This window comes from Serinus canaria, chromosome 1A (assembly GCF_022539315.1).
Source record: "Serinus canaria isolate serCan28SL12 chromosome 1A, serCan2020, whole genome shotgun sequence".
Taxonomy (NCBI): Eukaryota; Metazoa; Chordata; class Aves; order Passeriformes; family Fringillidae; genus Serinus; species Serinus canaria.
The window spans coordinates 47,760,868-47,786,034 of record NC_066314.1 but is presented as its reverse complement, the minus strand read 5'-3'; the positions used below and the strand labels follow the sequence as shown (position 1 = coordinate 47,786,034).

Sequence of the window (25,167 nt, the reverse complement as noted above, 5' to 3'; positions counted from 1 at the left end):
CCGGGGAGGGGACGCGGCGGCGGGTGGCGGGAGAGGGCGGGCGGGTCGAGCGCCGGCGGCCGCCCCATCCCCGCGCCTCTGCCCGCGCCTCCCGGCACCGCGCTCCGCCGAGGAGACAGGGAGGAGAGAGAACGGAAAAGCAGCAAAAGCCCTTCGCACCAGGGCGGGAGGAGCAGGAGGAGCAGCAGCAGGAGGAGGAGGAGTGCGGGGGAGAGGGGGAGGGAGCCGGCGCGGCCAGCGAGGCGCAGGGGGCTCAGCTCCCCCGCCGCCTGACAGCCTCCCGAGGAAACCGGAGAAGGTCCTTCACCGAGTCCTCTGCCAGGCTTCCCGCCGCCACCGGGCGGCAGGACACCCGCCCTCCCCGTCGGGCAGCCGCCGCGGGGGGCCGGACACGCGTGGCACCGGTCCCGCGCTGCCCGCCTGCCCCCGAGCACCCCCAAGCCCCGCCGCGGCACCCCCACTCGCCCGGACGGGAGCTGCGGGGCCTCAGGCAGGCACTCAGTGGTACAGGAGATGTGGAGAGGTATATCCTGGGGGAACAGTGCCCCCGGAGTGGTGGGGTGCCCTTCTGCAGCCCCTCAGAGAGGGGACACTTAGGGAAGGGGGGAGAGCAGCAGTCCCAGTCCCATGTGAACATCTGAGCATCTCCCAAGGGGAGCTGTCGATGGGGGTGGCTGTAGGATGGGCAAAATGGAAGGCTACCCGGGCACCCCTAGAAAGTCATCCTCCCCAGAGTCGGGATGATTTTCAACTAGCCATAGGCTGGCCCTGTGTTTGGACTTCGAAGTTCGGACTCTCTGGGGAATGTGCACCCACTGCTCTGGTCCCAGGCTGGTGCCACCCATAAAAGTGGTATTCATCCTCACTGCCAGCTCCTCTTCCCAGAAGGGCATGATTTGCTTTTCCTGCTCTGGGGCCATTGCATTAAGAGCAGGATGGGGCAAACTGAGGCTCCCTTGGGCCCCTTGCCCAGCACTAACGCATTGTACAGCGTGTAACAAGGGCGGCTGGGGTGAGGGGCAGTGACATATGGGAGCTGTGGCTTCAGCCTCATCACCTCCCGACAGACTTAAATCCTGTAGCAGGGAAGGTAGGCAAATCTGGCATCACCACTGTGTTCTTGGGCATACATTCCCTCCATGCTCTGTGAGAGGATGAATAATGCGTTGTTCTGTCTTGCCCTGTTTGTACTCTAACCTGAGGGGCGTGGCTGCCCTTGGGCTGCGTAGTGATTGCACAGGAGACCCCAGCCCCCAGGCAAGTGGTGATACAAAAAGATTATAATGATGGAGGTGGGCTTAAACAGGTTGGGGAGGCTCACCTCCCTCTGGCAGATGCCTCCTTCAGGCCAACACTGAAGCCCCATTGACCAGCCTGTCCTCAGGAACTGTGCCTTACCTGCCACACGACAGGGGAGAGGCTAAGGGTCTCACATCTCTCTCTCTATCATCATCCTGCCTGTGCATCATGGCAATCCGATATTTCAGGCTGGAGCTTTGCACAAAAAGCTTCCCACCCCATTGAGGGTGAAGCACTCGTGTGTTTTTCTGGGGGATGGATTTAGAGGATAAAATATCCTTTCCCTATTCACCAAGCCTGAGCCCTGCAGGCCCCCGGTTGCTTCCCATCTGGAGTCTGGCAAAAGTCAAAGACATTGAAAGTACGGATGAGGAGAGCAGCTGGAGCCCGGGACGTGTCCATCGGTCCCGAGTGCCTCAGCCTAATAGAGATCCATTAGGTAAGGTAGCTTGTAGCCTCCAGAGCTTCCTGAAAGAGATAAAAATCTAGTGAGGCGGAAAAGCCACACTTTCCCTGCATCTCGGAGGGCTCTCTGATGAAAGGCCCCATCGTCTGGAAGTTGCAGACATGGGGGTCGTTACCACTAATAGCCGAAAGCAGCATCGGCCTTGAGAGAAGCTGCACAAGCAAAGTTTGCGGCTGCCCAGGTAATGCCAGCAATCGTTTCCCAGGCACCGGCTGATCGCTCCCGACGTGTGTGCGAGCAGAGTCGCCCCGGGGGCCCGGAGGCTTTAACAGACTGTTAACAGGCAGAGCGAAAAACTGGCCAAAATCGGGGAGTTTGCTGGAAAATGGTTACCTAGCATGACCCGGGAGAAAGGGAACAGTTTTAAAGGCGGGGGGGAGAGGGTGTTTACTGAGTGTGAAGCAACCGATTTAAAGGGTCTCTGGGAGCGAGAAGGAGGGAGGAAGAGCCGCCCGCAGGCGTTAGCTGCGTGCATCAACCCAGAAGGAAACCAGAGCCAAGGGCATGGTTCGGAGGAGCATCTGCCCGGCGCGCAGGGCCGGCCGGGGCTGGCTCCGTGCACTGCTGGCACCAGGGGCTGCAGCCCGCAGCCCCGCTGAGCCGTCAGCTCATCTTTGTCAAATGAGTGACCCAGCCTCTAGCTGCATCCCCAAAGGGAGGGGGTTGTGAGAGGGAAATCCTGTAGCTCGGCACCTACACTCTCACATCACCGGGAAGCAGCGGCAGGACCCGCAGGAAAATTCAGGTCAGCAGGGACCGCCGGAGAAAAATCAAAGAACATTCTTGCAACATCCGCGGACACTTCTAGGGACTGGGATTTGGGAGAAGAGCTCCGTTAGACTTTGACCACCAGCCTTGGAGGATGTCACGGAAATATTCCCTGTAGTGACAATGCCACCCGGACTACAGAAGGGTGTCTCTGTGCCTGCAGAAACAGGATATTCGGGCGGTTCAACACCGAGCGGGGAGGGATGCGCCGAGCACTGACACTGTAAACAGATTGTTTCTGGCAGGGCACGGTGATCTGGAGAAGATCCTCTCTGTCACAGCCAGGGAGCCCGACAGACCCAGATCCCTGCTGAGCATGGGGGTGCAAGCCTAGCAGAGCTGCCAGGCTCCTGCCCGAGGAGCAAGAGGAGGAGGGAGCCATCACCATCATCAGTGTGAAGTAAAGCCCTGCGAGCCTCCCTGGATGTGGGAGGATTTGGGGTGCAGTCCGCTCCTGAGAAAAGCTGGCAGTAGTTATCCGGAGCCCCAAAGCTACCCAGCCAGCTACCCCTCCCCCCCACCCAGGGAATCAGAGACACTTTCCCCTCCCAAAAAAGTGATTCTTACCATGTAGGACTGAGCTGGACTCAGGGCCAAGGGGTGAATGAGGGAAAGGGTGTTGCTGTGGGATGGATGCCCCATCTTGAAGAGCTGTGCTGCAATAGGAGGGCTCAAGCACCTCATGTTTGTGTGCTGAGGAGTGCTGCCAGAGTGGGTTTTGCTGCTTGCAAATCAGCAGCTAACACCCAACATCATCATCTAGGAAGAGCTGGAGGCGAAGGAAGGCTGTCAGGAAGAGCTTCCAGCATGCACTGTGACACTGTCCCCTGCCTGGAGGCAGAGGAGAGGCAGAGCTCCTGCCACTATCCCTGGGGGTACATGGGGTGTGTGCAGCCCCCCACACCTCCCACCATTCCCCAGGATACACCAGAAATGTGAGAAATGTGCTTCTCTCTGAAACTTTAGCTACTGGAGCTGGTTCTGTTCCAGCCAGAGCTAAAGCCAGGGAAGAGACTCCCCTTGCCTTTGTCTCTGTGGTGAATTTCTTTGGCCATCAGCATCCTGTTTGTAAGTTCTGGGTTTTCTGAGACCCATTGTCTAGGACTGGGATAAGGGACCCCTGGACTGTGGTTAGGGATCCCTGGGGTCGAGTGCTGGGCTAGTGTGCAATAAGATGCTACTCGCCTCCTCACATTATCATAGGCTCAATGGATTAGGGAAACCAAAGCAGATCTTGGGCTACTGGCATTGGAAAACTAAAGCAGGGAAAAGTTAAAGGCAGTGAGGGAGGCACAGAGATGAGGTGGCTGAGCCCAGAGCAGCCACCATCCACCCTATTTCTAGCACAATGTGCACGAGGGTTTTATTCTCTTGCCTGTGCTCGATGCTCTGGCTGTAAAATGGCTGTAAAAGAACAACTGTGCCTCATAACGGCTTATAGAGAATACAGAAGCATATGTGCTTTACCATTACCATCATAACTGCAAACATTCAAAAGTTGAGATTTGCGAGCTTCCAGCTTCCCAAACACGGCTGGATTCGAATCCAAATGACATCCAGAGGAACGAGGATAAAATCAGCTCAAAGCAATGGCTTATTTTTAATTTATGTCACGGTATGGGCAAGCAGGATCTGGGCTGGAAGCCTGAGCTCCCTCAGCTGCCACTGTTCGAGGGCAGCCGTGCCTCCACATACAGCACAAAGGTCCATGAGCATCAGCTGTGACCCCCAGGCCCCCAGGCTGTCTGCATATGGACTTTGCATTTAGGATTAAATTGGGAGACACTGCTGGTAAATGCTCCCCCTTTGCAGGCACTTGGTACCCATCAGCTTGCTAGCCCAGGGGTTTTGCTGGAGCAGTCTGGAGGTTGTGTTGGGGATGGCTGCAGAGCCTTTGCAGCCCTGTTTACATTCATCTGAGCTTCAGGGCAGTCAGTGGGACATTGACCCAAAACTGTCCCCTCACTGGTGCCTGCCGGCTGAGCAGGACCACCCCAGCCTCAAACCTCCTTCTATGCTGGGCTTGTGCAGCAGGTCCCTGCCGCTGTCCTGGGTGGAGCCTGAGTATGTTCTCCTTTCCTCTTCAAAGTAAGTTTCTACCAGTTTTTCAAGCATTAAAAAGCCTTATAAACACCTGAGAGCAATAATGCACAGCCCAGCTTACTCAGCAGTGCAGTGGCATCTCTGGCTATGCTTCCTCTCTTCATCCCCTTCCCTCTCACCCTGACCACCCCTCCTGCAACACTGATGATTCAAACCACAATCATTTAGGGCAAAACACACCCAAAGAGAGAAAGGATGACAGCAGCCATTGCAATGCAGGACATCCTCTGGGCTCAGTGTAACAGCTGTGTGTGAAGGGGGTCTGCTGCAGGGAGGGTGGGAGGCAGCAGGGCCAACCCCAGGCTGCTTTAGCCAACTGTGGAGCAATAAAAACCAGAGCGTGTCAGCAAAAGGGACCCAGTGCTTCCCTCCCGTGCTTGAGTACCTGAGGTGGTGGTGGTGGCAGTGAGATGTTGGGGTGTGCTGGGATGGGGGATTTAGGGTGCCTGTTCCCGTGGCTGAGGCAGGGTCTGCAGGAGGAGGCCATATGGCCAGGAGCAGCGTGCTGTCCCGGCGTCAGACCGGCAGCAGCGGGCAGAGCCTCTCCTCGGGAAGGGCGGCCGTGCCAAGCACAGGCTCTGGCACAGGTGCCGGCCGGCTGCCAGGTACACTCAGGTGCTGCGGGTGGCTCAGAGCCCGCAGGGCAGCACGGCGTGGCCAGCAGGGCAGGACGCCTCTGTGCAAACCAGCTGTCCCTTCTCATCCCCTGGAACCAGGAGACGTGGAGGGGCTCATGACCCCCACACAGCACGAGCTTGGGCCAGGTGGATCTAGCTGTGTGTGTGGTTGTGGCGGGGTATGAATGTTGCTTCTACAAGTCCAACATTTTGACATGGAAACAGAGGATGACTGGTGGAATATTGGCAGCAGGAGCACACCCACCTCCCCCTCTGCTAGCTCTTCCCTGTGCTGGGGGACAGGCTCTTCCAGCAGAGACTTGAAGGGTCTCAGCACACTCTTCCTCTCATGAAAACCCTTTTCCAGCAAAGGCTGGCTCCACAAAAGGCTCCCAGTCCACTGGGTTCCTGCCCTTTCTTGAGATGCTAAGGGGAGAAAAAAATCAGGGATGTGTCCTGAGAAAGAGGAGCTTCAGGTAGATACTAGGGAAGGCTTGTGAGCAGAACAGGACAGGGAAGACCTTTAATTAAAACCAGGTAAGGCCCAGAGAATCAGTTTTGCTTTTCCAATGAAAGAGAACAAGGGTGAAAAGGTAAAGAGAACACAGAGGTATGGATGTGCAATGCACCACCTCTGCACTGAGCGGCGTGCTGACTTTGGGACCATTGCTTTCCTCTGTCTGCCCTTCCACAGGCACTGGTATGTGCCAGGCTGCCTCTTCCCCTCTGTAGCGGCAAACTGCAGGCCCTCTGTGCCCTTGGCTTCCCAAGAGTGTCCCAGGATGGATGTACTTGTCCTTTGATGTCTCTTTTCAGTGGATTACAGAGGAAGGAGAGGGCTTTGCTATCAGAGGGCTGGCTGTGAGCAGAGCTCCCTCGCCCGCCAGGAGCTTGGGCTTTTGAGCCAGCTTCATTTTGGCATGATCCGCCTTTGCAAGTGAGACCTGCTGAAGATGGCCCAATCCTATTAGTGGCAGGGATTTGCTTCAGGTCTCCTACCATTACCCTGATGACATTTTGCTGTGCAATAAGCCTCGGTCTTTTGGGAGACTAAAAATCAAGCGTGCCGCTTTCCCACATAGGAACTGTCCCTGTGCCATGCCGGCAGCAGCCTCACTGCAGCAATCAGGAGTCACCTTGGTGCTCCTACCAGAGATGTCATTTTCCTTCTGCCTCCCAAATCCCAGCCCAAGGACAGGACAGATGCCACCAGCAGCAGGGCTTTAGGTGAAACAAGTCCTGTGTTTTCCACACAGGAAAAGCAAATTAGTGAATACCTTTGAGAGTAATACAAGGACAGCTGGTGGGTGCACCTACCAGTTCCCCCAAGGGGAATGAGGGACCAGGGCACACTGAAAACTCCTGTGACTAGGGATGCAGGAGGATCCGAGGCAAATCTTGGGGAAAAGAAGGGAAAAGGAAAAATACAAGATATCAGCTCCCAACAAATAATTTCTGAAGGTCTCTGTGAGGTTTGCAAAGTGCTGAGGCTGGATGATGGGCTCAGTAACTACCTGCAGCTCCACAAAGGACAGGGTAAGGGGCATAATATACACAGAGGGGAATAGGAGTAAATTAAGCAGAACAGGAGAAAAACTGAAAATCCAGACAGAGAGATGTATGTGGCTATAGACAGGCCTCAGACTGGAGCAAGAGAAGCACCATTAAAAACATGCCAAAAGCAGCAGAGAGGGATCAGGGTGGGAGATGTTGACAGGCCTGCTCTCCTCTGCAGCTGTTTGAGTGTGGCACCAGGGTGCAGGTGGCTGTGAAATCTCCTGTGAGCTGGCTGATACTGTGGGCAGGGAAGGTGTGTGACCGAGTGAGGAGAGCTGTGTTCAAGCCTCCCAGGTACTAATCCTCACTCATCACTCCTCTTGGAGGACCAGTTCACAGTCTCAGTTCTTGCAGAGGCAGATGTCCCTGATGTCCCCCAACTGGGGCTTTCACTGCTGGACATTCATCTTGTCACGAGAGCCCTTGTGACACACTGTGTGGTTGCCCTCTGGTGCTGCTCTTGGCCTCATCCTTTGCTTTCTGCCCCTCATGCTCTGTTTCTACATGCACCATGAGCCTTTTGCAGTCAGAGAATGATGATGGCCCTGCCCTTCTGGAGATGGGTTGTGGCTGCTGGAGCAAGAGGGGTAAATGCAGGGATGTGGCTGATAATTTTTAAAACTTGCCAATATTTGTAACAACTAGTGGAGGTCATTGCAAGTATGAGGAGAAAAATAAACTCTTGGCATTCACCAGAAGTGGTTTTCTTCCCTATCAGTGGCAGCATGGAGAGCCCAGCAGGCTTTGGCCATGTCCACATTAGGTGCAAAAACTCCCATCCACCACCTTTTCTAGGGATGGAGCGGCTGGCAGGCATGGGGTAGATGGTCTTGGCACCACTGGGAAAGGGAAGCCATGTGCTGAGCTGGGAACTGGGAGAAGAGTTTGGCCAGAGGGCCCCTTCCCCAGGGTCCTGCCTGGGGCATGGGAAGAGGGAACCACACCCTGGCCAGAAACCCAACTGACTCAGGAAGCCGCTTCCCAGCCTGCCCCAGAGATTCCATGTTAGTACAGATGTGTCACTGAGCACAGCCTGGCCAGAAGATCTCCTGATTTCTGCTCCCTTGGCATCTAGGAGACTGAGACCAAACCCTGGGCCTCTGATTTTGGGAGGCATGAAGGATGCAGAGTGATAAAGATTTGCAAACATGGGAGCTCTCTTACCTCAGTTTGTTCCTCTTGAGTGAAGAGGCTGGAGCCCCTGTTTCACGGGGAAGACTGACAGCTCAAGGCTGCTCTAGGTAAAGTACTTCCAACACTTCAGGAGAAAAGCCTGGACACTTGCACCATCCTGCAGTGTGAAGGTAGTACATGCATCAGAGATACCAAAGGGCTCTTTGGAGGGGCAGGGGATGTTTTAGTATTGATCTCACATTAAGATGTTTAGCTACCATTTCCAGATTGTCCTTCAGCTCTGAACTGGAGCTTGCTGGCTGCGTGGTGACAGTGGCCACCACCAGCCTGCCCTCATCAGGCAGCAGGACCAGTGGGAGAAGGGGTGGCCGGGTTGGTGGCGGCAGGGAAATGTCATGCCTTGCTGAGCAACAGAATTGCTAAGACAAAAAAAGCTCGGTCTTGAAGATTAGCAACACCTGAGTGGCCCTTCTGCTGCCTTCCACATCATCGCCAGAGACATTTCCCCGTTGCACCAGCTTTACCTCAGGGGACGGATGCCACTGCAGGCCATGCTGCCCTCACTGCCACTCTCATGCCACTTTCCCCTCCCTGACCTGCCAGGCGGGCTCTGTAGCTTTAGAAATCAAAGCAGCTGGAGCTCCAAAGGCCCTGCCAGGTTCCCCACCCACCAAAGTGCCTGTGGGGCTCTGCCTTCATCAGCAAGGTGTGGGTTTCTACTCATCCTTCTCACAGAGAAAAGACTTGAAAAGGTAAAATGAGTGTAGCCTAGAGGCTCAGGAGCCTGAGATGAAACAAGAAAAGTTCCAAATCTTCGCTTTTTTCCTTCTTTCTGCTCTACTCTCACAATCTTTATGCCAGTTTTTGGCTTTCTGCAGGCCTGGCTCCTGCCCTGAGGTGCCTGAGGATAACACTGTACCAAGGCCCCCTGAGAGAGCTGCTGGTATTCTGGGAGGGTTTTGCAGTCTCTTCCTGCAGCAAAGATGCTTTCCTCCTGGAGTGGGAGAGGTGGGCTGCTGGCACCCACCCCACTCCCCCTGCATGTGCTGGGGGTCCCAGGCAGGCTGCCAGTCCCTCACTCTCCATCTGGCTCACAGCAGGGTGAGCAATCCCTTCTGCACAGTGTGCCTGGAGCTGTGGCTCCTCTCTGGGACATCTCCTGATGAGCAGGTCCCCCTCCCTTCGCCTCTTCCCCAGGGCAGCAGAGCCGCGTGGCTCTGTGCAAGTGCAGCAGGAGGACAGATCTGAGGAGACAGGAGGAAAACGAACTCCCTTAAATGTGATGGAGGCGACTGCCTGGTTTTGTCAGCCATTGCCCCCTCTGCCCCCCTCCTCCCCGCACCCAGCTTGTCTCCTGCTGTTTTTCTCTCTCTCTGGCTATAAGATGTCACAAGGATTAGGCCCAAATCTCCCTGGGTGCTGCACTCACCCCATGCTCATCTCTTGAGGTCACCTTGAAGTCGAGCGCTGTCCCCTCTAAGCCGGGAGTTGGCCACAAAGGCGACTGCAGTGGAAATCTCACCCCTGAAACACCGGGAGGGAGCAGATGTGAAGCTCTGTTGTCACTCTCCAGGAACAAACTATTTAAAATGGTTTAAATGGTGACCAGCTAGCATTGCTGCTGGAAGAGGCATCACTGTCCTCTCAGCCCAGAATCAGCTGGGCTGCACCAGCACAGTGGGGCTGGAGCCAGTGGAGTGCTCAGGCAGAGCCCTGGTTCTAAACCCCTCAAGTTTTGCTACAGTTCCCAGGATGGTCACCAAATGGGAGTTTGTGAACCATGGTGCTGGCACAATGATCGTGAGGTGCACAGATGTGTGAGGCAATGAGCACTGGGAGTCACAGCATTGGTTGGCACTGTCCAGGCAAATCACCATGGCTTTGGGGTCATTGCTGTCAAATGATGTCATCGAGTGTTACATCTGCTCCATGACCTTGCTGGCAGCAGATGCAAACCTTATGGACTCTCCTAGTGAACCTCATTTCCTTCCCAAAATGGCTCAGAGGGGCCATACTTGCCCCCAATGCCCCAAAGCCATCCCTGCCATCATCCCAGCCATGCATCTGGGGCGTGTGAGATGGATGCAGTTTTCCTGCTGCCTCTTTCCGCTGCGCATCCGTCCACCCCCAAACACTGCCTCTGCCACCATCAGGGCAGCCACCTTCTTCTCCATTGTCCCAGGAGACAGCCCTTGTTTTCCTGGCACAGCAGCTCTGCAGTGGGGCTGCCTCACCACTGGCCTTTAATGAGGAGTTAATTGTAGCTGACACTGCCTGGGCCAGGGAGTCCTTTCCTGGGTCTCGGATAACCCTTGGCCAGGATAGAGTGCAAGAGGAGGAAGAGTCAGTGCTGCCAGTAAATGTGCTCCAAGACAGACAGTGAGGGAGCAAGGGCTGCCGCATCTTTATTCCCTGTTGACCCATTTAAAGCAAGCACCGGTGACTAAGGGAGCTGGCAGGAGGATAAAAATACCTCCCACATGTTCACTAGGAGGCCAGGGACAGAAATAGGGGTGCCATCACCTCTCTGGTGAGTGGCTGGGGTCACACAGTGTTTTGCAATGCCAAAAGTGGAGTCTCCGGCGTCTCTCACAGCAAACACAACCACAGTGGGGTCTCCTCTGCTCATAGCATCCTGTCATACACTGTCCCAAGAGTCAGCTCCCTAGAAACCTCCCTTTCCTTTCTTGGGGCTAAAGCAATCAGAAAAAAACCAAGCAAACAAATAAGAAAAACCCCAGAAGCAGAGATTCTCCCTTACTTCCAGCAAAAAGAGGAAAACATCACACAAGGAAATCTTCCCTGCAGACCTCAGCCATGCAGATCACTGCACTGCTGCCGAAATATGCATGTCACTGCACTGCTCACCCTGTTGGGGGTCACATCCCTGTGGAGCTATGTCCCACTGCAGCCAGAGCAGACAGATCCTGGAGTCCTCCTCACCTCCCTGGCATGAGCTCCTCCAGACGCTGCATTGCCACCTCATGGGAAAACACACACACTTTTCTGGGTTGCCAGCCGGGATCCAGTGCTGTCTTCCTGGCCCCTCCACACTGGCACACCTGGGAGCTTTTGCACTTGGAGTGGGCTCAGTACACAGTCTTTTTGCTAGCAAGATGCTGGAGACCAGCAACCACACCTGGTACCTGGCATTTTATTTGGTCTTCTTCAGGTCACACAGCTGCCTGCTGCTTTATTAAACCTTGAAAGAGATACTTTGCAGGCAGAAAAATATTGAATCAACTTGGTTTATTAGCAAACCAAAATGTCTCAAACCAAGCAAATGGACTACAGTAGATAACCCATCCACTTGACTGCATTTAACAACTCAGCAAGGAAGAAGAACCCATGCAGGAGAGTGCGGTGCCCAGGCTCACAGAGGGCACCAGATCTCCTCACCCTCCCGTGGGATAGCACAGAGGGGTGTCACAGGGAGGTATCAGCCACCTTCCCTACCTGATGGGCACAAAGCCCACTGGCCAGGCATGGGGACAAGGGTGGGTATGGGCCAGGCATGGGTTCAATCTTGTAGGGTTTGCTAACAATTTGTTCATAAAAAGAGGGGGGCTTGGGGTGAGTTACAGCACAGGGCTGGCAAGATCTGGCTTTCTCCCTCTTCACTCATCCCAAACTCCCTGTCAGGGATGGAGAAGGCTTGCAAAGCAGCAAGCAAACACGTCTCTCTTGCCTGTGGGTTTCATGGACTGATATACCCCCAAAATCTGGGTGAGCATTAGCAGGAGAGTGAATGTTGAGGCAGAGGTTTACAGGCACCAGCCAGTTGCACAGCATGCTGAGTGGGCAGCACCAGAACCCAAACACTGCTGTCCCTGAAGGTTTGCTTGCTGATTATTTCCACCCAGATATATAAGTAGACTGTGTAGGGCAATGCCTTAATACTAGTGAGGGTGTAAATTGGTCCCCTGTAGAGTTACAGTCATTGGGAGAAGCAGTATATGCTGAAATAGGCAGTCCTGCTTACTAAATCTGTAATTCCAGCTCTGGCTATATTTTCATCTTTCTAATAATATGTGCAAATATAGTAAGGATGAATCACAGGCTGCAGGCTTCAGGGTTTTTTTCCCATCCTTTCTCTGCAAATCCATCATGTGGGGGAGAGGGGCTGATGGAGAAAAGGAGCTCAGACCCAGGGGAGATCCTGTCCCAGCCAAGCCTAAATCCGTCCCCTTGTACATCTCGGCGCTGTCAATCCCAGCCAGGAGCGAGCCGTCCCTCCCACTCTGATTGCCTCCACCATTTCAACCCTGCAGTGTAACGTTCCTGCCCAGGAACATTTCTTTTCCAGGACACTCCTGAATCATTCCCAAACCAGTGGACCGGTCCCATCCCTGTCTGCATCCCGGGGCTCGTACATCCCCACATCTGGATTTGCCTGCTGGGAATTTATTGCTTTGTTGCAAGGACCTTTTGCAAATGTTAATGCTTTCCTTGCGCTGGAGAGCTCTTCGGCTGATCTGCCAGAACACATTTCACACGCTTCTCCTAAAATTATGCCCTTTGCTTTTCTCGGCGTTCAAGCTGAAGCAGAGCCCGGTGTGCCAGCGGCATGCAGGGAGAGCAGCGAGTCGGCCGTGCCGGGCTGCGGGGGCAGCGGAGCGAGGGGTTAAGCGCTGCCCAAGTAAGCGTTCGCTGCCTGCTGGCTCCTGGGCAGAGCGGGGACAGCAGGGGTCCGCATGGACCCACCCTGCTGCTTGGGCTAAGGGAGTGCAAGCTGGATCGCAGGATGCCTTGAAGCAAGACATGCTTCAACGCTGCCTTCGTGACAGTGCACATAAACCTGGGCTCAAAGCACGTCACAATTTAGGCATGGGCATTTTAGCTGTGGAGGCTCTGGATTTGGGCTGAAAGCTAAAGATAAGCTCCTCTTAACACCTCCAAGGCCAGCAGTTCCCCCACCGTTTCTCTCTGCTGGAGCCCACCCATGCTGGGCTGTACACACTCCCTGCACAGCATTTAGCCATCTCCTGCATCGCCGGTGCTGCTCTTTGAGCCAGCAGCAGGAAAACTGGATGTGCCCCAGCAGGTCCCTGTGGCTGAGGGAGCAGAGGGGACTGCCCATGCTGTGAGAGGCAGCAGGTGGAGAGATCAAGATCTCTCCTGAGCATGGGGTCAGTGCTCGACTGGCTGCAGCGCACACTGACTGGCCCAGGGAGGTGGTGTTTAGGGAGCTCTTTCACTGCTGCTCCCGTGGCCGCTTGGCATCGCAGCTGGAATGGGGATCAGGTGGGCAGGAAAGTGCTGGGGCAGAGGGTTTCCAGCAGCCCTCTGGCACAATCTGCCCATGCAGATGGACATCCCTCTACATGCATCCTCCCAATCCCCTCTATCTTCATCCCTGTGTCTGTTGCATTCCTGTGTGCTCTGCATCCCTCACCTCCAACCACATTCCTCACCTTCTACCACATCCCCCACATTGCTCTGCATTCCTCAAATGCTCCTGCATTCATTCATCCCCTGCATCCCACCACAGTTTCTATAACTTCCCACATCCCCTACATCCCCCACATCCTCTGCATCACCTCATTCTGCCACCCCAGAACATATGAAGCTTACAGGGAGCTTGCAATTACCTTAAACTGTAAATGAGGGCATTTAGTGTTTACTGTCCACCAGCAGGGCTCCCCCAAACATCCCTCTTGGGAAATGCCATGAGGGGATCCGGATTTTGTCCTGCCCCTGGCCCTCCCCAGCCAATGCTGGCTGTAAACAGTTAGTCATGACTGTCGTCTCTGTGGTTGGAGCTGCTTAAGTGCCTCTTAAATGACTCACTGGGGAATTTTTATTATATTTTTTAATAACTCATGGTGTCACTACAGGGCATGAAGTTTGCTTTGCTGAGTTTGTTTTCCTGTTCCCTTGCAGAGATAAATAATTGAGGAGCTGAAGAGCAAAACCAGAGAGACCGCTCCTGGGAATACACTGGGAAATGTGTGACCCCAGAAGCATTTATAGATTTAATTCTGATATTAGTGGTAAGAGACAGGAAGAAAGATGAGAGGGAATTCATCAGGAGTGTATTAAGGGGTAGGAGAGGCTGAGGCTGTGGCTCTGAAAGGGCCTTGGGAGGGACTTAACAGATCTCTCCTTCCCCCTCATCCCAATCCATTGCTCCCGTTCTTTCTGACTGTCCATGATAGGATTGTCCAGTGCCAAAATGATGCTGCCTCTCACTTGGAGAAGGAAGTGTTTTTATCAGCTCACACTGCAAATAATCTAGGGCCACCATCAAGAGAGGGCAGTGGTGGCCATGACAGGCCAGCAAGGGTGACCAGTTGCAGCCTTCCTTGCTCATTCTTCTCCAGGAAAGGAGACTGGATCCCTTCTGCGAGGGTTGAGGTCCTTGTCACAGAGTCACCAAGTCAGTGAGGTTGGAAAAGACCTCTGAGATCATCGAGTCCAACCTGTGACCGAGTGCCACCATGTCAGCCAGCCCATGTCCACTCTTTCCTTAAACACCCCCAGGGATGGAGACTCCACCACCTCGCTGGGCAGCCCATTCCAATGCCCAATCACCTTGTTTTCTGAAGAAATTCTGCCTAATGTCCAACCTAAACCTCCTCTGGTGAAGGTTAAGATTGTGTCCTCTTGTTCTGTTGCTGGCTGCCTGGGAGAAGAGACTGACCCTCACCTGGCCACAGCCTTCCTTCTGGTAGTGATCAGGTCACCCCCGAGCATTCTCCTCTCCAGGTTAAACACCCCCAGCTCCCTCAGCTGCTCCTCACAGGACTTGTGCTCCAGCCCCTACTCCAGCTTCATTGCCCTTCTCTGGACATGCTCCAGCATCTCAGTATCATTTCTAAATTAAGAGGCCCAGAACTGGACACAGGATTCAATCTATGGCCTAACTAGTGCCAAGTACAGGGGAAGAATCATTTCCCTCATCTTGCTGGCCACACTATTCCTGATACAAGCCAGGATGCCATTGGCCTTCTTGGCCACCTGGACATCTGGATATTCAACCAGATGTCAATCAGTGCCTCCAGGTCCCTTTCTGCCCGGCCGCTGTCCAACCACTCTGTCCCCAACCTGTAGTGCTACGGGGGGGTCTTGTGGCCAAAGTTCAGCATCTGGGTCTTGTTAAACCTCATATTGTTGGATACAGCCCCTCTATCCAGTCTGTCTAGGTCCCTTTGCAGAGTCCTCCCACCCTCCAGCAGACCAGCATTCCCCTCCAACTTGGTATTATCTGAGAATTTGTTATTGGGAAACTATTGGACATCACTGGAAATGCTAATGGAGAAGGCAAACCTTTCAGTTAAGGAAAAGAACCTTTTTTTTTTTTTTTTTAATTATCCAAAAACTTTTGCAGTGCTGAATTTAAATCACCAGCTTTAAAATTATCCTCACTTCACAAAGAATTAACAGCCTTACCAAATATTATTATTGTCACAGAATAAGAATGGCAATTATTTTTGGCGGAGGAGGAAGATGATCTTTTGTGTGTCACCCCCACTATAAAACCCTATTTAAATTGCCATCCTGAGCTCAGTCTTGGCCACAGTTTTTTGGCTGCAGGTGCCTTCATCCTGGAGTTTTGCCATTCCACAAAATGCCGGCACTTCTCAAATCAGGAAGCGACATCTGGGTAGTGGGACCCAGTCAGACTGCAACCCCCGTAGGGAAGGAAATGAGAAAGACATCTGCATCACTGAAACCTTACAGGACAGCAGAGTGTGTGTGGGGGGGTAGATGGGGGAATCTCCTCAGAAATTCCACCTGCTCTTCCCTGCCTGCAGCCCTCCTCCCAACATGCCTCCCGTGGCTGTCACCCAAACCCCCACACTTGCCCATTGACCCAGGCTCAGAATAGCTCCTGTCAGCAGCCAGGAAGCTGTGGCCAGCTGACACTGGAGACAGCGATGAAGGACATGGGGCTCTGTCCCCATAGCACCCCACTGCTGGTGGCCTCCTCCCTCTGCACCCCTGTGGCTGCACCCTGGGCTCTCATCAGAGCCCCATGCTCAGAAAAAGAGGGAAAAAAGAAGAAATAACATAAGGCAGGAGAGGGAGGGGAGGATGCAATGCAGCTTGGAGCAGGGCAGGCTGCACCATGTGCTCTAGCTCTGACACCAGCCACCTTGCTGCCCAGATGACCCTTTTGTGGGGAGGTCCAAAACTGGATTCTTACTTTTGGGGATCTTCCACATCCCATGTCCACTTCCACAGCCCTTTGGGAATGCCAGCTTCCCAGGAGGAGGAGAGCCCTGCCTTCTTTGGAGGTGTCCCTGGGAGCGAGGGGTGTCAGTCCCTGTCACAGAGGCACCTGGAAAGGAGTGCAGAGGCTCTCCCTGCACAATCTGTCTGTCACCACCGATCACTTCAGGTGTCACATGAGGTTTGTGTCACTCGGCAAGGTTCTACTCGCCTCACTAGCTGTGACCAGGATGCAGAATGGGCTTTAAATGACCCCATTTGCTGTGGCAGAGGGGGAAGTTACCCTCCCAAAGCCCAGGGGATGTGCAGGTTTGCCCTATGCCTGCTTGGGCCTTTTCTTGGAGCATCCCCTGAATGGGGCCAGGTTGATGCCATAGTGCAGGGCTGAGCATCCTCCTCCATGTGGCTGAGTGTCTTCCCTACCTAGCATAACCCTGACCCTGCATCCTCAGGGTGCTCTGGGGGATGAAGATCCTGGGCACCCTGAGAGCATTTGGGACAATTGCTAAGGGGCAGGAAGGGGGTTTCCCTCACAGCCCAGTATTGTCTCTCTGCCCGGGTGCAGCTGCAGTCTGGCAGGTAGCTCTGGAGGCAGGTGGCATCACCCCAGGACTCGGGCAGAAGGGCTGTGTGAAAGGGTTTGGAGGGGGTTTTCTGCAGGTGGGGTTTTTCCAGGCAGGTAAAGCTGAGTTGCATTGCAGTCCCTGTTCAACTGCTCTTGTTGCTGAGGTCCAGTTTTGGATGCTCCCTGGAAAGCCCAGTGTAGTGTCTTCAGTCCACAGTGATGGGGAGAATGTGGGGCTGTCCCTTGGCCAGCTCTTTCTGCCAGGAGAGATTCTGTCTGCTCACCACAGCCACTCAGGTGGTTTTGGGCTGTTCCCTCACTTTATACCCCTGGGAAGCTGCTCACTGATCACAGCCAGCAAAGCCGGGAGCTGTGGGGGAGGCCCCAGGGGAGAGCATCAGCCCACAAAAGCAGTGAGGAAATCCCCTCCGTGCCAGGTACCCAGGCAGGCACTGTGCCCCCTCCCACAGCTCCCTCGGTACTCCAAAATACCGGCGATTCTGTGGGGTGGGTGTCTGTGTGTCTGTGTCTGTGTCTGTGTGTCTGTGTGTCCGTGTGTCTGTGTGTGTTTGCAGATACTGTGTTTGAAAATGACCAGTGCAACATCTCTGCCTCTCCCTGGTGTGCCTGTGGACCGAAGTGATCCTGACACTAAGCAAAGGAAAAGGAGGCTGATCGAAGCTGAGTGGAATTTTTTTTTTCAATCTTTCTTTAAGTGCGAACACCATCTGTCTCCCCCAACTCCGTCAGCGCTTCCAGTCCCCAGGCAGCTTCGTTCTTCCTAATTACTATCATTAGGCATTGGGTAGCAATTAGGGAGGGATGCTGATGAGCAGCATCAGGAAGGCTGTGGTCCCCTGACAGCATGGCACAGGGAGCCGGCCAGCCCTTTCTCTCCAGCCCTGGCCTTTTCCACCTGGGGAGCTTGTGGGTAGCACAGTATTTTCCTTTTTGGCAGAGGCTGACAGGGAGGGGATGGAGAAGGGAGGTGCTGGGTGGCAGGGACATGTCCTGGAGAATGCTCAGAGAGGTCTGACCCCACTGGGAATGGGCTACTCGGGGAGCAGGATGATGGTCGAGGTACTCAGTGCTGTTGGGGGGTGGAGCAGCAGCTCTCTGTGTCTCTGGCTGCCCCGCAGGTGTCCGGTCACCAGCGACCATTTCTCTGGGCAGCCCAGAGGCCATGGTGATGGGCCGTGTGGTCGGACAGAGTCAGACCCCGCTGTCACCCTTCCGTCTGGCCCAAGTGGGGCTGGCCACAAGCCTGCCTGGCTCTCCCTGGTCCCCCTGGCAGCCTTGGGGCACTGGCCCTGCGGCCGCTCCCCGCGGTGCGTGGTGTCGGTGCCACCTCGTGGCAGGCGCCCCGGGACCGCTGACCTCTCCTCCTTCCGCAGTCTCCCACGGGTGCCCCCCGAGGATTGCAGGGGCACCCACGGGTCGCCGTGCCATGGCTAGTGCTTGGAATGAGCGATGGGAAAGGTTCCTGGGGAAGGGGATGAGATCCATGTTCCACAAGCACACCATGGGGTGGCCCCACAGCCCCGTCCTTGCAGCTGGGGGAGAGCAGAGGCTGCGCCCAGAGACAGACGGACCCTGCTGGACGTTTGCCATTTGGGCACTACTTTGTGTGTGGGATGAAATGGTGCCCACTTGCCCTGCCTGCCCTGCCTGCTGCCAGGGCCCTGCCCATGGAGTGACAAGCTGGGTCTGCGGAGGCCTGGGGCGGCTTTAGGCTGGAGTATGGGGCTTGTGGGTGAACTGTCAGGAGACTACACTGGTGGGTGAACCAGAAATGGGAGTGGAGAGGAGCAAGTGAGGGAGGAAAGCCTCACCTGGGAGTCTGCAGAGCTTATGGGATTGAGAAGGGTTTGGCAAACATGACTGGGGGCTGCAGGAGACCCTTGGCCAGGTGTTCCCTCTCCTCACACTGCCATGCTCTGTTGGCCAGCTGCCTCCTGCCTCTAGGACCATGGATGAAAACGAACCCATGTCCATCGGGACACCAAGGCTTCTTTCCTTTACCACCAGCATTTTTGGTGAGACTTGCAGGAGCTCAAATGCTCATGACCTCCTCCAAAACAGGATCAGTGGAGTTGAAATGCCTAGGGAGATACTGAGGTGATTTTGCAGTGAGGAGGGTTTTAGCCTCAGTTGCTTTATCTTGCCCAGGGCTTTCCTCAGACTTTCCCCTGGCTCCCTCTGAAACCCCATGCCCCTGCATGCAGCCAGGTGAAGCCCAGCTTCACCAGCCTTTCAAGGCAGTTGTGCGGGCACTGGGGTGAGTGCCAGGCTGAGGAGGAAGCACAGCTCCTGCCTCACAGAGGGAAGTGAGAAACTGCTATGGAAAGTCAAAGACAGGCAACATCCCCACCCCGCCCCCCAAACAAAAGACTTTCCCCAGTCCTTGTCCTAATGGCCAGCTCCTGGCATGGTTGTGGGGAAATGCGGGGGGCCAGGCTTGGCTGGTCCCTGGCCATTGCAGGTGGCCATGTATAGGGAATGTGTTGATAAAGCCCCTGCCAGGGGAGGCTCTTCAACTCAAATCCCTGCTGTACCCCAAGGACCATCATGCTGGAGACCCCTAAAGCCAGGAAAATGGGCACCCCATGCAGACCTCTGAGCATGAATTGACGATGGATTCACTTTATTCTTTAATTTTTACTGCCATATTTTTAATCTCTATTCCCTCGGCTTTCCATGCAGACAAAATGGACAGCCCTCTGTCCTGTACGTAAGGATGGAGCAGTGCACAGAGCAGGTCACAGATCCCTCCTGGGCAGACTGAACAGAAGGGGACCCCTGCCCCACCAGAGCTGGCAGTCGGGCAGACGCGATGCAGGGAACACATCTCACATGCCATAACAGAGAGGAGATCCAAGGGGCACTCACTGGTTGAGCCATATAGGGAGGTGTCCATAGGGCTTAAGCTCCAGCAGAAATGAGAACAGAAGTCCTTACCTGAGCAGAAAGAGGAGCTTTTTCAATAGGATTTGTATGGGTGTTTCTTTTTCAAATTCCCAGATCATCTGGGGTGGGCAGTGCATCCACAGGGCTGGGCTGCTGCTGTCACTGGGAGGGAACTGGAGGTGGCTCCTAACAGTTCTGCTCCATTTTTGTATCACCCGCATCTCCCCTGAAACAGGTTGCTCTATCTCCCAGAAGCAGTCCTCTAATGACAAAACATCTCCTGACCTGGCTTCAGCTCTTTTCCCCACTCCAGATACACAAAGGTTGTTTGAAGTTACTGCACAGGGTTGGATGTGGAGCATGAGGATGAGGAGATGTCTGATTCATGCTGTGGCAATACCCCCTCTGCAAAGGGCAGGATGGCTGTTGTGGGTAGCTGGGACACCAGCCTTTGAACCTCCAGCTTCTGCCACAGGTGTCTGGAGCCCCAGGAGAGTGTCACTGGGCACGAGGACCACCTCATCCATCATCCTCAGCCCCAAGGCTGAGATGGGGATCCATCCCATCCTGGATCATGCGGAGCTTCAGTCAGATGAGGCTTCACCTCTGCCAGTCTATTAAGATCTGGGAGAGGAATTGTGGTGAGTAATTTTGGCCTTGGCACCTGTGCCAGTGCCTGTGGTTGCCCTTATGGGACAGATGCCACGAGTCTGGCTGCAGTACAGAAAGCGGAAAAGAGAGGCGGTCACCCTTCAACAGCAGCATCTATCCTGCAGCCCCAGAGAGAACTCAGGCTTGGGCAGAGAGTCACCTTCCCATCATCAGAGGGATATCCCCTCCACACAGTGCCTCCAACTGACCCTACTGGGAATAAGGCACTTGGTGGCCCATTAGTGACTGGTGTCAATGCCCCCACACCTTGCTTTTCCAGCTCTGTTCAGTGTCCAAAATCTCCCGGATGAGGAAGCAACCTCATCTAAGGGAGAGCAGACCCAGAGATGGTTCTTCATGTAAATAACCGCTCAAAGCACTTCTAAGTGACTAGTCACCTTCTTCAGGGGCTTCTCACCCAACCCAGAGTGTTTGTTCAGCCAGTGGGCATCAGCTGCTGTAATTACTCAGGATCAGCAATCCCACACTAACAAGTTCATTTCCCAAACAGAGCCCTTCCTGTGCAGCAAAGCCACTTACAGGCGGGTGAAGAAACCCACCTACGGGGAAATGCCTGGGATCAGCAGCGCCGGCCAGCTCTGGCACACAGGCAAAGCCTTGAGGACACTGTCATAAATTAAGTCATCCTGCCTACGCTCACATCTCTCCCTGACTGCTTTTGTGCAGTGTGGAAGCATCCATCCCAAGTGACACAGGGTATTTCTGCAGCGACAGTGAGCTGAAGCGACGGTTGTCTGGGGCTGTAATGACACGTTCAGGGAGCTCCTCTGGACTAGCTGTCTCCACTGCCTGCCCCTGGTCCTCCCTAACTTCAGGGACTATAGATCAGAGCAAGGACAGATTTTTTTCCCCTCTTCACTGCTTAAGATGAACTTTTTTCCTGTCCCCAGGGTACCTGGCTGTGGAGGGGGTTCCCATGAATGCCGGTGGATGCCTGCCACTGTGAGAGAGCCCAGAGGGTGGGAAGACCTGGGTATCACAGAGTGCAGAAGAGAGGGTGGCAGGACTGTAAATGGAGTAGATGCTGAGTGTGCCTTGCTTCATATGACCTCAAGTCTCCTTTTATTGAGGTCAGTAGCAAAAATCGAGCTACTGCTGTGTGGGATTTGGTCTTAAAGTAACTCCCTGCTTCCGTTTCCCCTGTAGTTTCTGGTGTTCAAGCCCCATGTTCCCAGTAATTACCCATCCAGCAGGAGACCTGTCCAGGCACAATGGCTGCCTTGCAAATGGCACAGCAGTCCCTGCCACATTCCATCCTCACAGGATGTGTTTTTGCCACCTCCCAATGGTTCAGCCATGGCAGCTGTCAACAGTTCATTGTAACTCAGCATGATCCACTTTGGCTTCCTCCAGCATCTACAGGTGTAACTTGGGACTCAGCACAAAAAGGACAGTCATCTTAAAAGGCTGATCTTGGGCCTCACAGAGCTCATACCCGTGAAAGGTTTCACTTGTCTGAGGAACAGGCTGTCAGTGTCCACAGGGATTGGCCAGAGCACTCCAGCTGCATTCCCCTTGCCCTCAGACTGTCTCCTCCCTGGCGCAGTTCTGGGTGGTTTTGGTGGTGACCAGAGCTGTGGCCCCCAGCTCAGTGGCGGGCAGCGGGAAGCTGTGGTTGCATTCCTCAGGCCGGGGGTACACAGCGGAGAGCAGAACGATGTCGCCATCAGCATCGCCCTGGCAGCACGGCCTCTGCTTTGCCCTGGCTTTCCTGGGTGGCCCCGGCATCTTCAGGCTCCCAACAAGATGAAGGCATGGGGCTGGGTTCAGGGCTCCATCTCCCTCTGGCATGGCAGAGTCCTGGCCAGGCAGGGGGCTGGTGGTGTCTATGTTTTCTGGGGAGGGGCAGAAAAAGACGGTTACAGGGCTCATGGAATGGGGTCAGGCAGGTCCCACAGAGATGGTCTTGTCCCTAGGGGAGAAGATGGATCTGGAACAGGAGCAGTCTGCAAGGTTCCCACATCTCTCCTGCTGTAGAATTTCTCCTGCTTACAACCAATGGGCTTTTCTCCCCCTAAAAGGCAAGAGGGAAGGGCCGAAACTTGCACTTCCACTTCGAGTCCTCTCGCTCAACCCTGCTGGCAGCAGAAGAGCCCAGCCCGTGGCAGCTTGCCCTCCCCAACTGCCTCCCACTTAAAAATAGACTTGTTTACACACTTCGAACGCAGGCGTGTGCCTCCAGCCCCAAGCCTCCTGCCACTTCCCACACATCCAGTGCCGCAGTGCTGGGCTTGCTGTGGTGCAGCCTTGGGGGACACGGGGGATGTGGACCTGGATACGCAACAGGAGACTGAGTAGTGCCTCCAACCAGATCTCTCTCACTGCTGGATTTCTCCCTTCTCTTTCACTTTTGGTTTTTCCTAGGCGTGTGCGTCACGGGCTGTCGCAGAGCAGAAAGGCCCCGGGTAATGTCCCCCTGGTCTGAGTCACCATCCGGCAGTGCCAGAAGTGTGCAGGCAAGCCTGGGCACAAGGACCAGCTGCCCCACTGTGGACACCCACCCGGGTCGTGGGGCAATGGTGAATGCCAGCATCCCTGTGTGGCAGCCCCTCCTGGGGGTCCTGGGCAGCCATACCCCTTACCTGGGAATGGGGAGGGGTGAAGCCAGGCAAGACTACTTTGGAGAAGTGCAGGGGGCCCCAAGGGAGGAAAAAGCCACCCCAACAAAATGGGCCATTGTGGAGCACTGTGGCCTTACTCTCCTGGAAGTACCCTACTAGGAAAGGCTCAGCCCCATTCCTTGAATGCCAGCCCTAATTTTGATGCACCAGATAACCCTGTGCAGTGCTGCAGTGTCCATCAATGGGGCTGGCCCTGACATCCCATTGGGATCTATGGGATGCATGTTGGAGGATGCTGGGCATCTCAGGCACAAGAAGCAAGCTGGGCGGTCCACATAGGACCTCCACTGCCACACCACAGGCTGCCTCTGGAGCCATCCCCAGGTGTCCACCACTGCCCCCAATACTCCCACTCCGTCCATGTTCCTCTGGCTAGTGGGGGAGAGGGCTCTCACCAGTGAGATCACAAAGCTCCTACTTACCAGTGCTCTGCACGTGTACCCGTGGAGAAGGCAGAGTGCCAGGACATGCTTTAAGTAAACAAAGCACAGGGAGACCCAGCAAAGGGAGGGATGGCTCAGCAGGGTTGGGCTGGCAGTCAGGTACAAGCATAGGTTCCCAGGGAATGCAGGACACTGTCACTCAGGCAGTGATTCAGATGCCCCAAAATGCCATGGGATGCCTGTGGAGCTGATGTTGAAGTGGAGGAGCTAGCCTGAGTTGTGCCTCAGCGGAGCGAGCAGTAAGTGATCCCATCTACTCAAGGTGCTGTGAGAGGGAGAGGAAGAGGTCTCCTACCTTTGTCCTCTTCTTCTGCTGCCTTCCTCTTTCGCCTCCGCTTTCCCTCCTTGCAGGCCAGGAAGACACAGAGGGCTGCCAGAACCAGGATGAACCCCACCACCACCGGGACCCCGAAGATCAGGAAGGTGCTGGTCAGGGTGGGTGCCAGGGTAGGCTCTGCTGTGGGGTGAGATGTCGGTAGTGTCAGGAGGGGGAAAGCTGAAGGAGGAAGGAGGGCAGCAGCATTTTTCACCTGGCTGGCTGGCCTGGGGGCTGCGGTTGCAGGGAAGACGTGTGGCACGTCACTGTGACCCACCTGCTACCAACCAGCAACAAAATATCCCCCTGCTTGATGAGATCCCTAGGGTGGATCATCCAACTTCTCCCTACACCATGTTCCTCTCAATGGAACTGGCTGCCCTCTTCCCCTCTGCTTTAGGAGAAGGTGGTGCTCCATCCTCCATTGCCACCTCCAGAGCCATCCTCAGGAGAAAGTGCCTTCCACCTGCCCACCCCTGGGGTGCCCCCAGCCTCCTTGGCCACCACCACCACCCAGCCCTGGGGAGCTCAGACTGCAGCTGCCCTTGAGCTCTTACTTGTGTTGTCCTGGAACAGGTCGGAGCACTTGATGCACGACTTGGTCAGGGTGTCGAAGCACTCGAAGGAGAGGCAGGCGGGGGCGATGGCAGCTTTTCCTGATGAGGACATGGCAGAGTGGGAGCGAGAGCCCAGCTCTTGCATGGCGTAGCAGTGACAGGGCCGCTGGAGTGTGAAATCGCAGCGCCCCAGGCCCCGTGGCAGAGGGAGATACAGTCTGTCAAGCTGCGTCCTCTCCCTTGGGGCTCGCAATCGCTGTGCTTGGCCTGGGGCGGATCCTCACCAGGGAGGAGGAGAGCAAGCAACCAAGCCCTACCCCTGCCTGCCTTTGCAATGTGCCCTCAAACTATCCCTCTCCTCCAAAATATGCTCCCGAAATCCCCACAGCCCCCTGTGTGCCTCATACCCAGGGGTATTGTGTCCCAGCCTGACCTCCTTGATCCTCACTCCTCCCCTGCCCACCTGCATGTTGCCCCCAGCCCAGGCATGTCCCCCAGCCTGCACCCCCCTTTTTCTACACTGAAAAAGCCCCCTTGGCCTCCCTCAGTGTCTACAGGAGACTTTCCTGTGCACAGATTTTTACAAGAGTCCATCCCAGGGGCACAGATCTGGCTTGGATTGAAAATGCAAAGGACCAGAGGAAAAAAGAGTGAAAGGGCACTGATGTTTCCTCTTTTAAAAGCTCCCACTGCCCCGAGGACACATCCTGCCAGTGACTGCTCTGCAAGCAGGCCAAATCTTGTATGTTCTCCACCCCTGCTGATGGTGCTCTCCATCACCTTGCTCTCTCCATCCTCTCCAATGCAGACCCAGACCTGTGGCTCCTCAGCACCATGCCTCATTCTCCAGGGGTCAGATCTGGTTCTGCTCAATAAATGCAAAGCAGGTCACACCAAGTAAGCCTGTTCCTCAAACCATTGGAAGGGACTAAAAAAACCCTTTAATAGTCTTGGCCATTCCTGATCA

At 54.9% G+C, this 25,167-nt stretch overlaps 1 protein-coding gene across 2 annotated transcripts; it reads right to left on the bottom strand.

The window, feature by feature from the left end:
* Positions 1 to 19,311: 19,311 nt before the first annotated feature.
* Positions 19,312 to 24,445, bottom strand: LOC103813616 (tumor necrosis factor receptor superfamily member 13C-like). 2 transcript variants are annotated; one of them, XM_009086946.4, is made up of 3 exons: positions 24,201 to 24,445; positions 23,623 to 23,784; positions 19,312 to 22,098 (listed from the first exon to the last, which is right to left on the bottom strand). In XM_009086946.4, exons 1-3 carry the CDS (start codon positions 24,343 to 24,345, stop codon positions 21,785 to 21,787), a joined length of 621 nt encoding a protein of 206 aa, XP_009085194.1. In that variant the 5' UTR covers positions 24,346 to 24,445; the 3' UTR covers positions 19,312 to 21,784. The 2 variants fall into 2 exon arrangements, with proteins under 2 accessions (XP_009085194.1, XP_050826066.1); XM_050970109.1 differs by having other exon boundaries at positions 23,623 to 23,781.
* Between the last annotated feature and the right edge of the window lie 722 nt (positions 24,446 to 25,167).

Coding starts and splice junctions, on each gene's coding strand:
- LOC103813616 (XM_009086946.4), bottom strand. CDS start 24,345: ATGCAAGAGCTGGGCTCTCGCTCCCACTCTGCCATGTCCTCATCAGGA. Junction 23,785..24,200: donor CCTGTTCCAGGACAACACAA/GTAAGAGCTCAA, acceptor CTCACCCCACAG/CAGAGCCTACCCTGGCACCC. Junction 22,099..23,622: donor AGCAGAAGAAGAGGACAAAG/GTAGGAGACCTC, acceptor GCCCCTCCCCAG/AAAACATAGACACCACCAGC.